This window comes from Echinococcus granulosus (assembly GCF_000524195.1).
Source record: "Echinococcus granulosus chromosome Unknown EG_S00043, whole genome shotgun sequence".
NCBI lineage: Eukaryota > Metazoa > Platyhelminthes > Cestoda > Cyclophyllidea > Taeniidae > Echinococcus > Echinococcus granulosus.
The window spans coordinates 77,161-90,901 of NW_020170423.1; the positions used below are offsets into that span (position 1 = coordinate 77,161).

General features: G+C 42.5%; 4 protein-coding genes across 4 annotated transcripts; 1 reads left to right on the forward strand and 3 right to left on the reverse strand. All coding sequences in view use genetic code 11, as the record gives it.

The window, feature by feature from the left end:
* Window positions 1–413: 413 nt before the first annotated feature.
* Window positions 414–785, reverse strand: EGR_05626 (hypothetical protein; the record flags this gene model as incomplete). The annotated part of the gene is made up of 2 exons (XM_024494875.1): window positions 414–559; window positions 605–785. 2 exons carry the CDS (start codon window positions 783–785, stop codon window positions 414–416), a joined length of 327 nt encoding a protein of 108 aa, XP_024350672.1.
* Window positions 786–1,444: 659 nt separating this feature from the next.
* Window positions 1,445–2,022, forward strand: EGR_05627 (AP-1 complex subunit sigma-1A; the record flags this gene model as incomplete). Its single annotated transcript, XM_024494876.1, has 3 exons — window positions 1,445–1,768; window positions 1,803–1,940; window positions 1,978–2,022. 3 exons carry the CDS (start codon window positions 1,445–1,447, stop codon window positions 2,020–2,022), a joined length of 507 nt encoding a protein of 168 aa, XP_024350673.1.
* Window positions 2,023–2,670: 648 nt separating this feature from the next.
* EGR_05628 (Ankyrin repeat-containing protein) lies at window positions 2,671–11,770 on the reverse strand (the record flags this gene model as incomplete). Its single annotated transcript, XM_024494877.1, has 15 exons — window positions 2,671–2,785; window positions 3,199–3,273; window positions 4,813–4,883; window positions 4,986–5,054; window positions 5,130–5,245; window positions 5,411–5,684; window positions 5,915–6,018; window positions 6,846–7,049; window positions 7,310–7,751; window positions 7,831–8,047; window positions 8,209–8,327; window positions 8,427–8,495; window positions 9,062–9,099; window positions 11,239–11,384; window positions 11,502–11,770. The coding sequence occupies 15 exons, from the start codon at window positions 11,768–11,770 to the stop codon at window positions 2,671–2,673; spliced, it is 2,328 nt and encodes a 775-aa protein (XP_024350674.1).
* A 368-nt stretch (window positions 11,771–12,138) lies between these two features.
* Window positions 12,139–13,332, reverse strand: EGR_05629 (E3 ubiquitin-protein ligase parkin; the record flags this gene model as incomplete). The annotated part of the gene is made up of 1 exon (XM_024494878.1): window positions 12,139–13,332. The coding sequence occupies one exon, from the start codon at window positions 13,330–13,332 to the stop codon at window positions 12,139–12,141; it is 1,194 nt and encodes a 397-aa protein (XP_024350675.1).
* Between the last annotated feature and the right edge of the window lie 409 nt (window positions 13,333–13,741).

Consider the following 13,741-nt stretch of genomic DNA (forward strand, 5'->3'; position numbering starts at 1 on the left):
AGCATTGAAAATGAGGAGAAGTAGTGACAGAACCTTGACAACAACCTATTAGGGCGAAAAATGTAACTAGTGTAGACATGCATAGCTGAAGGAAAACATGAAACACAAAAACGCCCTCACAACTGAAGCCGAATTAGGAAGCTTAACTCAAGTGTTTCCAGCGCGCATAAACAAGACGTGGGACACTTTCGACGCAACAGCAAAACATGCGATAAGTGTATGCAAAATGCGGACGTTTTACGAGATAAATATAGCTTAGATGATCCTATGACAGATAAAATCACAATTAATTGTCAATAAGTGTAACCGATAAAATAGTTAAGCCAGATAGAAAAACGCTATTCGAACAACGACAAATGAGGGCTAAAATTCCATTCACAAAATATATACAAGATTAGGTAAGCCTTCCTTGTCTACTTTTTGCTCAGCTTCCTTTTCTTGCGAAGGATTCGTTTCCGTCTACCAATATGCCGACGCATCTCTTTCTTATTCATCCATATAGGATAATTCCCGTGCTCATTCATTAAAGAAGGGGGCTTTTTAGTGATTTTGGTCCCCACTACTACAGAATACAGGAGGCAATTCAAAATGAAAATGAACCTACCATCCTCCTTCTTTACAACCTCAATTACTTCTGCCTTTGATGCATCAACATAAGGCAGACCTGTACCACCGACGGGCATATTTATGACCTTCTTAAGCAAAGCAACTGACTTTGGTTTAATCTTATGGCGCTTTGCCGCTCTAAACTTCCTCTTGACCTTACTGCGGCTACTCTTGGCCATCCCAAGCGTGCCCTCAAACCAAGTAGACCGCCTGAGCAGCAGGTTAACAAGACACGAACTGCAATCAGAAAAAATTCGCGCACAAAGGCTGTCTTTTTAACAAAAAGACCAGACAAAACAATACTTTAATACTATTAGATGTGGCTCCAATTTACGATGAGGAATTTGAAGTGACCGAAAATGGATTGTTTCCTCGAACCACCCAAACATTTATGCAAAATTTTAAATTTTGTTCTTTTGGATCGCACATGCTTGAAACATTTGAATTCACAAACCGGTAAATATATTTTTTCCCAAAAATTATCTCAAACTATATTTTGTAAGTGTAGAGTGACAAACTAAATCACCTCCAAGACATGGAGAAAACGAACTATCGATTAGTTATTTTGTTTATTGTGAATTTTGTCTTACTTTTACGCCTCTTATGGTACTTGTTTATTGACTTTGGCATTTTCTACCAGGAACTAGTTAAGAGCAAATTACCCATTTGTCATTTTGTTTTAGTCTCTTCGAGTAACGCCGACTTTAGAAAATAGTTGGGTGTCTTATTACGGTAGAGAAGCGGCCGGGATTCGGGTCTGCCTCACTGTCGCAAGATTTTGTTTAGTTTTTTCATCTTGGTACGATTAGTTTAACATTTTACTTTTTGTTGTAGTAGAATGATTCATTTCCTGGCGCTTTTTAGTCGCCAGGGTAAAGTGAGGTTGCAAAAATGGTTTATCTCATACACTGAAAAGGAGAAGAAGTCGATTTTGCGGGAAGTTATGAATTTAGTTCTTGCTCGCAAACCTAAGATGTCCTCTTTCCTTGAGTGGAAGGACATGAAATTGGTGTACCGGAGGTATGACCGGCAGCCTATGATGTCCCTCCTTAGGTACGCTAGTCTCTACTTCCTTTGTGCGATTGAGCCCGAGGACAACGAACTTTTAACGTTGGAGATTATCCATCGCTATGTTGAAATACTCGACAAGTACTTTGGAAATGTATGCGCCCCCTTTTTACCCTTTCAACCCTAAGGTGTGTGAACTCGACATAATTTTCCACTTTGAAAAAGCGTATTTCGTACTCGACGAGTACCTTTTCGCAGGTGAAGTCGAGGAAACAGGCTACCGGAGTATAATGGCAGCTGTTGATGCCCAAGATATGCTCCAAGAAGTTGTTCATTTTCCTTCCTTTTACCCCTTTTCCTTAGGATGAAGTTCCGCAGAGCTTCTTTGAGGACCAGAGCTTAAATTGATGTGCGTTACCTCGGATTTTACACACTCATTTGCTCCCCTTCCCAATGTTAATATTCAAGTGCAATATTGCAATTAAAAAGCCAGTTCGTGTAACGAGCATTACTTCGGTGTGTGAACCAGTGACAGGCCCTAGCCGTGCTACCCCCTCTTCCCGTACCTCTTTGGAGACTTTTTGACCCATTCACTGTAATTGTGAAACGGCGACTGTGTGTATTTCTAAGAAAACTGTTTTTAGCTTCCGAAAGCTGCAGTTAGCTTCTCTAGATTCATTCATCAACAGCGTTTTGCATGTTTTGTTGGATTCAACACTACAGCCTGTTATCACTAGGGGAGGGAGAATGGCATAACCGATGACACTGGGCCAGATAGTTAAGCAGAACATGGAACTGCCTACCCTTCGTCAGGCGTTTCTAAGTCCCAACTTTCGGGCCTAGTGATACGCGCCAACGCACCTTCATTAAAGGTAGATGTGATTTTCTTTAGGTGAAAATGACCAGAAATCTCTCGTAAGGTGGGTGGGTGTGTGTGTGTGTGCAGACGGGAGGGCATGTGGCATTTGAGCGAATTTAACGTGTGTGTGTGTGTGTGTGTGTGTATACGAGTGTTTGATGCTCAGGATGTACATCAGGCTTTCGAATCAGTAGGTTTTAGGCGAGACTCATTGTCTGCAACGATTTCTGCAACGGGATTGCAATCACATGGACTGCCGAGTCGTAAGGTGCCAGTCTTTGGGCGTAGTCCTCCTCAACTTTTGAATTGAACCTTAATGGAAGTGGAGCAGTGTTCAAGGAATTTACTTTACTCGTGAAATGTAAGTGGAAAAAAAGTCACGTTGTTACTATCGGTTTGAATCGTAGAACTGGGGGAAACATCCACGAAGCAGGAATTTCTTGCATCTGATGCATTTTTTAAAATAGGTTAATCTGCAGCACAATTTTGTGCAACCAGTTATTAGAAGTTGACAATGAAAACATGACACATTTCCAACGCCACATTCGGGCAGGAAATCCGAGCGTCACACATAGGTGATGCTGGTGATAGCACCACAAAAAATGGTGAACCAGCGAAAATTCCTGGTAAATTTTGTTAATATTTAAAGTGAATCCGTTATTATGTGTGCTTTGCTCAATCTGAATTGTTTAGCATAAGTCACTGAGCAGAGAGGACTGACTCACTCTGGAATCGCCTCGAAGATGCCCTCCGAGCGAGTTTCCCGAGGAAGGAGCTTGTGGGGGCTCGCGCTTCCATAGCTTAACAAGAGATTGAAATAATATTAAAAACAATGAATTCACTTGAAGGATGCAAATACCAGCTCATTGTGGATTGGAAGTACCTAAATGTGTTTCAGATTTCACCAAATGAAACTCGTTTTTCAGCCGGATAAGTGCGAAACGAAACAAAAGCCTTCTTGACGCGCTGGAGGAGCGAAATCTAATGCACGGGATTCGGGACTATCTGACACAGATGTGAAAAATTTGATGCTTATATTACTCATTCACTGCTAGTGGAGTCACAACGCCTCCTGGCGGCAATCGCAATGACTTCAAAGTGGTTATGTCGCAGCTATGTGAGGCAGCACATTGCCTAGCAAGACATCCGTCTGCCAAGGGAATTTATACCGGCACTAGATTTAACAAGTATAGGAATAGGATCAAGCTGTCAGGATCACGCTGCTCCTACCACAAGTGGATCTCCGTGAGGGTTTGGGAAGGTCGACTTGGCTTCTCACAATTAAGATGTTGAAATAGTCTATCAAAGTTAGTAAAACTGCCCCATTGGTTGCAAAAAACAAGCTGAAGACGTTTTTAGCCATCGAATGAATGAGACATACTGCGAGAAAAAAGCCTTGTGTGTGGTTGTGGATGTATCTCACTGCAATTACTTGTTCCAACTTGTCGGGGCACCTGAACCACAGATAGGCACCAGTCTATCGGCACGGCGCACTTCATTGGCCTAAGTACAACCTCCCCTCAATTTTGAACCCTCAGAACGTGGCGAATGTGATACAACAGGGACTAATTCATTTCTCACACTTCCAGAAGCTTTTCATAAAATTTGCTGTATGGGATTTGCAGAAGGTAGGTACCGTCCAGGAGTGATTTGAAAAAATCAAGCACTTATGAAGCAAAGATTAGCGGATTACGGTCAGAAAGGTACTCTCTTCCTCGTCTTCCACAAGCGCTTCAGATGGTTAGCTCGCTGAGTGACTGACGGATTTGGGATGGCGAATGGCCTTCATGACATCGTTGTTAAGCCATTGGTCATCCTCAAACTATCTGCTTACCGTCTACCCCACCTCATCGCTATAAATCCAGGTTGGTTTGTATGTGTGGTAGATTGGAGGCACAACTGGTCACTGGAAGGTGCTCACTATTAGAGCGGGCTCTTGCTGAAAAGGCGGTAACACGAGCGTACCTACACGTGGCTGTGGGCACAACCCATGACAAGCGGACGACCCGTGAGCAGCCATCTGATTGGCTCCTGAGCAATCGCTATCCATATTTGGGCATCCACAACCGTATACAAACTAATTACCTTTGTGCGTGTTCAGTCTGGAAAGTAGAGTGCTGTTTCTGCAGCCTTGACCTTCATTATCTGGTTTTGGCTTCTTTTTTCCGGTTACAACACTTAGTGAGAAAGAGGCAGGACTAGTCATTCAATCGGAAGCAAAGGCCTCCTTGTATCCTTACAAAACTAAGCAAAATGGGAGGGGCGAGACATATTGCCTCATTTTTATCATCGTTTGTGACATCCAACTTTTTACCGGCCTCACCGCTAGATAAACGCACTTGGGAGATAAAGGTGAAGCAGAAGCGGAGGTGACTAGAGCAAAAGCCGTGTTGTTTCTTTGGGAAATCGTCTGCAGTTATTTTATAACAAAAAACTCCCCAGATTATTTAGCCACCACATAAAAGCGTTTCATAGATGGATGGTATGCTGGTAAGTCATTTCGAGGCCTTACCTGATCCACAGTATTTGCATCCTCTTCGTGTCCCAATGACGAGTCCTTCATGAACGAGCCGCTCGACTCCTTACGGGCAAATCAAGTGTTTAAATGCATACTCATTAACTGGGAGGAAGTAACATTAAATGGAACACTACTTACTTGCAACTTATCCAACCCTCTGTGGAGGACTTCATCAGTTATGTTTGATTTCGGTGAGGAGGATCGGAAGGGTTGGTCCACTGACGGAGAAGGTATAGACTTGGTAGTATTACCGCCTTTAAAAGATGCACATTTCACAGCACAACAAGAATACTTTAAGCTCCAACGTATAGATGAGCTCTAATATTCGTTAGGAAAGTGTGTTTGATAAAATTAGCTCTTGGAAAATATAATAAATATGTGGCTTAAAAAAGCATGGTAACAAGAAAACCAACAAGTACTTGCGTAGGATGCACCACAATGGGAAATTGGCGTGCTGGCCGCCCGCAAGGGATGGGAGATATCTGAGGCGTTGTTGTTGTTAGTCTGGCGTCGAGATCTTGGAATAGTAGTGGGGAAGCTGGGGCTCATTCGATCACCATCCTCCACCACACCTGTCGAGGTCTCCGTAGTCTCAACGAACGCGCAGGCGCGTGGTAGGGAGCTGTGGCGTTTGAAGGTGAAGCAAAGTGACACCTCCTCCGGTTGGCTCTCATCCACGTCCGCGTACACGAGCTGGTTGGTTAGAAAACCATCTAATGAAAGCGTGTCGTGTCTCAGGGCGACACTACCACAACTCACTGCATAAAAGATCCAACAAACGCCTTTCTATTAATCAATTAAGAGGAATGTGTATGACGAGAAACAATAAAACAATGCTAAGCTGGTAAAAAATACACTAAAATCATAAACGTTCAAATACCACTCCTCATAAGTTTAAGTAATGCTAAAAATTATTCACACACCTTTCCCATTCGTGGTTCACCGACTGCCTTCTGAAAGTCCACATTATTTCTGGTGTAAGCCTTCACATGCGCCACCAAGTGCTCAAGTTGCATTCGCCATAAACCTTAGTAGGAATAAAAGATGAGCGAAACACGTTGTAGGTGGACGCCAAATACCAATTAAGAGACGCAGTCCACTTTCGACTTGGTTATTTATGGTCGTGCTCTACTATACGGCTAATTTGATCCTTGGCTGTTGATGGTCCTAGGAAAGGCACAGCTTCTAGCTTCAGCATCAAAAACAACTAATGCAATCGTCAATATTAGAAAATTCTAGTTTCACAGGATGGCGAAACCATAAAGCGCTATTATGGTATTTATTTGTTATTAACACATTATTTGACCATAATTTTACTTTAAAATTAAACTGGGGGAAAGGTAGTGTCGATGTTTAAAGTGCGCGACCTCTAAGCCCAACCGACTCCGCGCTTAACCGTATGGCATTTCATCAACCCTGCCTGAAGCAACCCCATTTATTCAGTAAGTTGTCGAGAGACAATCTAGGTGTCACATTTGGATTGACTATGCACGATGTAGAACAGGTCGAACACTTTCAAACTAGACTACAAAAAGTAGTGATTTTAAAATGCTTTTCTAAACACATTTATTGTCCAAACAATGAAATTCTACCAACGCCTAAGTGATGTTGACTGTATTAAAGTAAAACAAGTCTAGTTAGTATGTTTGCCACCAGCGTCACAAATGGTGTCACAAAGGAACTGCTTAGATCTAAAACAATGAGGTGGATAAGAAGTTTTTCTGATTCGACCTAGCAGTCTTTGGAAAAACAAACAACAAACATGAAACAGCAAGTAGGCAATCAAGTAAGTTACTGGTAGTCATGATCAAACTACAAGTTATGAACTCAAAGTTAGGAGCGTTGTTGACAAACCTTTGCCTGGACTGACAAAACCCATCATATGGGGTCGCGATCTGGGCGGGCTCTTGATAGGGTGGTCAGGAGATACGAGTGGTTTGCTGTGACCGCCTCCGAGGTAGAAGAGCCCCACTGTTTGAGTGGACACTGTTCTGTTGGCACGCGGCGTCAGTGAAACTAGTGAGTGGTTTCCTGACTCAGAGGCACGGGTGCTGGGTCCTGTGAGTATGTATGCAAAATAACCAGAGTCTTGGTAAAATTAGCTACACAGGGTGGGAGCTTGATCAACAGGTTCGCTAGCCTAGTAGCCTCGCAAGTATATTAGCATTCAATAGCACTAAAAAGTCGGTAGGTAAATGACAGACACATCATTTCTCGTACAGGGCCTTAAAATTAAATAATTATCCATACTGTCCAAAATTATGATAAGTGGTCTCAATGACAAAAGTATTCCATCCATTGAACGAAGAAGAACTCACCTAGCGAAAAGTCACACACAGAGGATGTTTCCGAGGCTCCAGCAAAACCAAATCCACACTGGGAGCAGAAACGCGAGTCACGAGGTGTTTGCCAGTAACACTTGGGACAGACTGCGTAACTCTGGAGTTGACTTGCTAGATCTACATCACAGGGCTCCTGAATGCCGCACCAGTCGCAAAACCGTGCACCCAACGAGTTCTGCCGCGAGCAGATCCGGCAACCGGCCACCAACCGACTGGAGAACGTCGTATTGGTGGAGGTAGGGGGAGGAGGGGGTGATGGCGATTTCTGTGGGTTGCGGAGGAGTGAGGAGATGTTTATAAGATTGGTTGCAGTAAGGGGAAGAACTGCCTCACAGGTGAGACAGAACTTGACTCGAGTTGGATTGAGCGAACCACAAGCGGAGCATAGGCGACGATCCATGCTATCCGGTTCTCCGATCTACCAAAAAAAGAATAAAGTGGACCCGCATCATCTTCACTAAGTGACAGTCACTATCATGCAGGGGTGATAAACTCACCAATGCCTTTTTTAAGTGTCCTTTGGGTGATTCGCAGACCAGGCACTTATTGGCATTCACCACCATTCTAGAGCCGCAGGTGATGCAGACGTTCGAGTTTGCGATCTTTTGTGCAGGAGCGATGATAGGACTTGGTAGTCGTGGCAAGGAGGTGCCGCATGTCGCACAGAATGCTGCGTCAGTGTCAACCGGTCTCGAGGCCAGGCATGTTGGACAGCTTTGCGACGGTTACAATAAACGCTACTTATGCAATTCAAGTAGTAATTCGCATATTCATAACTCAAAAACAAGGGATTTAAATATCATGAAATATTTGCAATGAAAGTAAAACTGTACTCTAGCAATAAATGAGAATAAGCACTCAAGTTGAGAATATACTTAAAAATGTCAACCGCCCTCTGCAAACGATTAATACGGCATAAATTCACGTTGGGTGATACTTTCTTTGGCTTGTCTCCCTCAACGGAAATTACAGGGAACCGGTCTTGTGCCCATGACTGTAATCAAAAAAGAAGTATGATTATATTCCTCAAACTGAAGAAGCAGTTTAAATGCATTATGCACAAAGAGCTCATCTGATTACAACGTCCGCTTACAGTTGTCTCCACAGCCTTGGTGAGTCGGCCTTCAGGTGATTTTGAGATAGATGACTTCCGAACGACATCCTGAATAAAAAAATAAAAATTAACATAAACTTAGTACGACTTAATCTCCCAGCTGCAAAAATATACGACCCGATTTTCCTCCTCTAGTGGCAATTGGTGGCGCCAAATTCTGAATCACAAGTAGACTGGGTGATTTTAAAGCAACAGAATATAAACAGGGACTCCCTGGTCTAAGGATATCGCCATGTTTATACTTTTTAGCCAAGTAAAATCAAACAAATGTAGTGTCTCATTGGAATGCTAGACCATCAGATGTGTACAAAATCGGTTTCAGCTTTGCCAAAAAATGAAGGCTTTGTTTCATTTGCCTTGACACTCTAAAATATTTCTTAGATTTCAAGTCCCAGATTTGACCATGCCCGCATTAAATACAAAAAACTAGCCAGCCTGATATAAATACAATTTATGCCACTATACCCGAACATAATTAATACGAAAGATTCATCCAAATTCTAGTTCATTAAACTTATTTGAAAGCCAGAAGTGCTTTTAACGTCCCAAACACGATAATGTGGAAGAAAAATTGAAAATATTTTTGAATTACAAGACGAAAAACACAAACTCACCCCAACTTCTTTTGAATTCTTCTCAACTTCCACTTTGTCTAGGAGGAAAAACCCAAGGGGAGACCATCTTACCTTTTTTTGGAATGGAATTTTCTTGCTTAAAAAGGGTATTAAAAATTTAATTAATTGATGAGATAAATAACCATTTCAATCATATTTAATAGCCTCGGAGATGTTAGCGCCTGCTAGAACTAAAGCAGACAATTTAGGCAAGGATCTAGATGGGCAATTAAGCTACCTAACATTCTGTTTAAATATATTTTTAATTACACGGACACTCCAGCCCAATCAATAGCACCCCCACCCCCTGTGTGTTTATAAGTAGCATAGTCTTCCACACTCTTTTGGATTACTCGAATCTCGGGAAAAGCGCTGGATACAGCGGGTCTAACCGGGTCAAATAAATGATACAGACCAGCATGCTTTGTCTCTTAAATGAGGAAACGGGAGTGAAAAAGAAGTTGTTTGAGTGCAACCAGCCTACCCAGCCCTAACTGTAAGCCGGTAATTCATATTCTACCCTAGGATTGTGACTTTATTCATCTCCGGGAAAAACTCGGGTTCCTACAATTTCCTTTTATTTTCCGCTCCGAGCTAAAACTCTGGGAATGCAAACGTGTGAAACAACACAGCACAAAAACGCCGGATTAGGCAGGTCAGATTCGACCTAACAAATCATTGGGTTTATGGGATAAAAGGCCAAACAAAATCCAAGGAAGGTGTTTCAACCATTGCAATCAAAGTAGAAGCATCTTACCGTACATGAGTTGCGTCGTTCATGTTTTTCTCCTAAATTGGGAAGCAAAGGAGTGGATGAATGAGCAGGAAGAGCCAACAGAAATAAGCGAAAGCTACTCCGGGTCACAAAGCGTATATTGACAAGGCAGAGGAGGCTACAGAGGACGAGTCACGCGGCCAAAACACATGAGAAGAGTGGTTAACCACTTGTCACGCCTTTAAATCACATAGAGTTGAAGCCAAACTGTAAAAGCGATTGCTGCGGTCGTGTACACAGCCAGTTTATGAAAGAAAATTCGTGCGTACTCTTTGCAGCAAAGGTTAAATGGTTGGGGACAACCTCTTAAGACATTCTCTTCTCGAAACAATCGCCTTTCCAATCTGTTAGCGAATGCTTCATCAACATAACACAAGTTTGCAGATCTCACCTGAAGAAGTAAGGAGGATGAAGACGGGACAGGATCCCTCTTACTAAATTTTGTGATTTCTTGCGTGGCTCTTCGGACTGAGAAAACGACCTTCTTTCGGCTGACTGCCTATCCCTGGTCGAGGTATATCAAGTAGATGAATTGCAGCAATAACTGTTATTTGACCCTCGACGAGTGAATGACCCATAATGAAAGATGGAGGCTTTCTAAACTTTCGATTTATCACCAAAGTCAAAGCATTTGAACCACCTCTAAACGGTACGTCTTATCATCGCATCTTTTTTAAATGTAATTTCGGGACCGAGTCAAACTGCCTACGTAAGGCGAACAGGTCCAAATTACATCCTTGTTGTAAAAGGGTTGAAAGTGAGGAGAAAATATCGGAATGATCAAGTAAGAAGTCGCATGGCGATAGATTGCCACACATGTGACGCAAAATACGAAAAAAAGACCAGTCACAGCTTGCATGCCTCTACCAGTTTCAAGTCATTTTAGGGAGCCATGCTAAAGCAAGCGCGAATTTATTTTTTTGGTCACCCGATAGATTTCAAAGCACATCAAACAAAAGCGGTCACTTCAAGCAGAACAGCATTAAGCAATTCTGACAATTAATGCTTGCAAGCAGTAGAATAATTATATGTCTAGTGATTTCATGAGAAAAGAGACTTTACCTTTGTAAAATGCCTATTTGAAAATAAAAGGAGCTCATCTAGAGTACGTGGGTTTAAAGAGTAGGGAAGTGTAGTGTTCAAGTTAACGAATCTCTACAAGAATCATTAATAAAATTAGACGCATAAATGTGGTAAGGAACTATGCAGATTCACCATTTTTTGGCTTTGGAACCAAATTTGATTTCTTGACATTGGCAATGGGTTTTCGGTGCGGCAATGAACTATGCGGACGAGATACATCTCTAACAGGTATCTACAAAAAGAGCAAACAAATATAGGATGGTATTCATAAGCATATAGATAAATATCATACAAATCAAACATGAAAGTGCAGAGAAACTAGCCTTCGTCTTATTGTTTTTCAATTCATCCAAGAAATCATAGTCATCCGATCCGGGACACGGATCATTGCCATCGGCACCCTCGCCTGAAGTTGCCAAAACATCGAAGGTCTTCGTTACAACATTGCTTTCCTGATTAGTGTCACTATAAGGACAAACAGATAAAATAATGTTTATTAGCGAAAGCAGGCTGCAGTTAAGCGATAATGCAGGAAGGATGGTACTGAGACAATGTAAGTAGCCAAAAGAGGGTACCACTAACGGGATGAAAGCTAGCGCCTTGATTGTTTTCGCGCCGGCTGGGAGGGTGAATGGCCCTCGAAAAAGGTAGGTTGGCCCAGACTGCGGGTGACGAGGCTTCCACGAGGTGGGATCCGGTCTAGATCCATCAATCGTGAAGTAGACTCGTGCCAACGGTGTGTCAGTGGAGATTTCCACTTGTGTAGAACTATCAATCGAATTTTTGTACTGGCCCTCGACCGGGAGTCGGAGAGGCACTATGAGAGGAGCTCTCACATGACCCGCTGGCATGTCGTGAAAAAAATCTGTAACGAAAAGGCAATAACGGACAGCTATGGCGTGAAGATACGTGGCAGTATCAGCAAATCTGTGGCCTGCATGAATGTATTTGTAAACGGCATTCACATTCCAGAAATACGTCAAACTCAACGTTAATAAGAAAACATGTCACCATTATTCACAGGTAATTCAACGTCAAATACTAATACGACCTCATAAGAGGAGAGGCAACATTCGTTTACAGAGGCAAGGAGATGAAAGAATAAACAAAACCCCAAAACACCCAACATTAAAGACAATAAAAAGGGTATAAAGTACATTTATTTTCAAAAAATAGTCTAGAGTAGTATCTTATGAAGTACAAATAATTTGGATATTGACTAGAACCAATGATTCGCTTGACAAGTTCTGGACCAAGGGGAGTGACATATCCAGCACCATTCGAAACCACAAACAGTGCACACCATGTGATTACAACCGCCATCTTTATTGGTCTGACTGCAACACCGAGGGCAGCTCTTACAGGTCACTGCAATGAGAGAGGAAGTTGCCAAATCCGAAGAGTCTAACTGGACACCACTCCAAGTACCAAATATTCCACAACGAGTAATCTGGTCAAGCAGTGATCGCTCTGTAGTTGCTTTACCTTGTCTACATGTGCATCGAGAGGGGTTACCTTCACCGGAGACAATACTGCGACAATTGGAACAAAATTCCACTCCACAGCCGTATGGCTCCTCACAAGTGACCCAGGCGTTCTGAGCTTTGTCATCTGGTCTTTCCCAAAAAGTTCCACAATTGGGACAAGATAAACAACCTTCTGTGTAGCAGAAGAGTTTAGCGGCGAACTCCTTGTAGCGGGAGTAGAACACTTTACCTAGAATACGAAAAAGATGGGTATCCGAAATGTAAGACACCGGGCATCCAAGCGGACAAGGAAGAGTATAACCGATGTCAGAAATTAGCACGTATCTGGCGTCGGATAGGTAGCTTTCAGCATAAGTGCGAAAGCAGTCAAGGCAGAGGATGTGGCCACGGTTTTCACAAAACTTAACCACGATGTCGCTGGCTTTGCTGCAGCACGCAACGCATAACAAGTGGTCGAAGTTTCTAAAAACTTGTTTCAGGAAAATGGTTGGACTGTGGGTTACATCCTTTGAGCAGTTGATTGAAACTTTGGCGGAGGTGTTGTTGCATTCTTTGCAGGTGCCACTTACTGCTTGAATCTCAGGGTTGGCAATATCAGACAAAACTTCGAAGTTGGGAGAAGCACATTTGTCACAAACAGTGGTAAATACAGCGGGAGTCACATTATCACAGTGATAGCAGAGAACGTAGCAGTTGTTGATAGTGGAGTGTGGAAGAACATCAATGGAAGCATCATCAGATATCAAGAAAGCAAAATTAGAAACTCCGTCCCAATCACTCAGTTGAACGCCTTGGTGGGCAAGAAAGTGGGTATGGGGATCGCAATCAAGCTTCGAGCAGACGAGCTGTTTGAGAAACAGTATGCTCCAACCTTCGTTTACATGCAGTGACACAGACTTGTCATTAAAACGAAAGACCACGGGCATTGTAGAGATATACATTAAGCTAAATAAATTTAACTGCAATAAGTGATGAGCCAGCATGATTCAAAAAATGGAGTTTGCGTAGCAAATTAACATGTCAAAATAAATTGTAATATGCTAAACAAAACAGACTACAGCATTCTATAAGGCATCCTTTAGCACACTAATATAATTGGCATTGTATAATAAGGGCTCAAAACCCAACTTAAAGTGAACAATCGGATGTGAGAGCAAAAAATCCATGAGAACAACTACCCCTGTGGCATAACAATGAGCAATGAGCGTGGGAATGAACTCAGACATATTGAAGCTCTTACCTATTTAGCAACAACTGTACACACCGGTTAATAAAACATCATTGGAATTTGACAGACTGAGATCTGTTTACACACAACGGCGCGCAAACGCACAC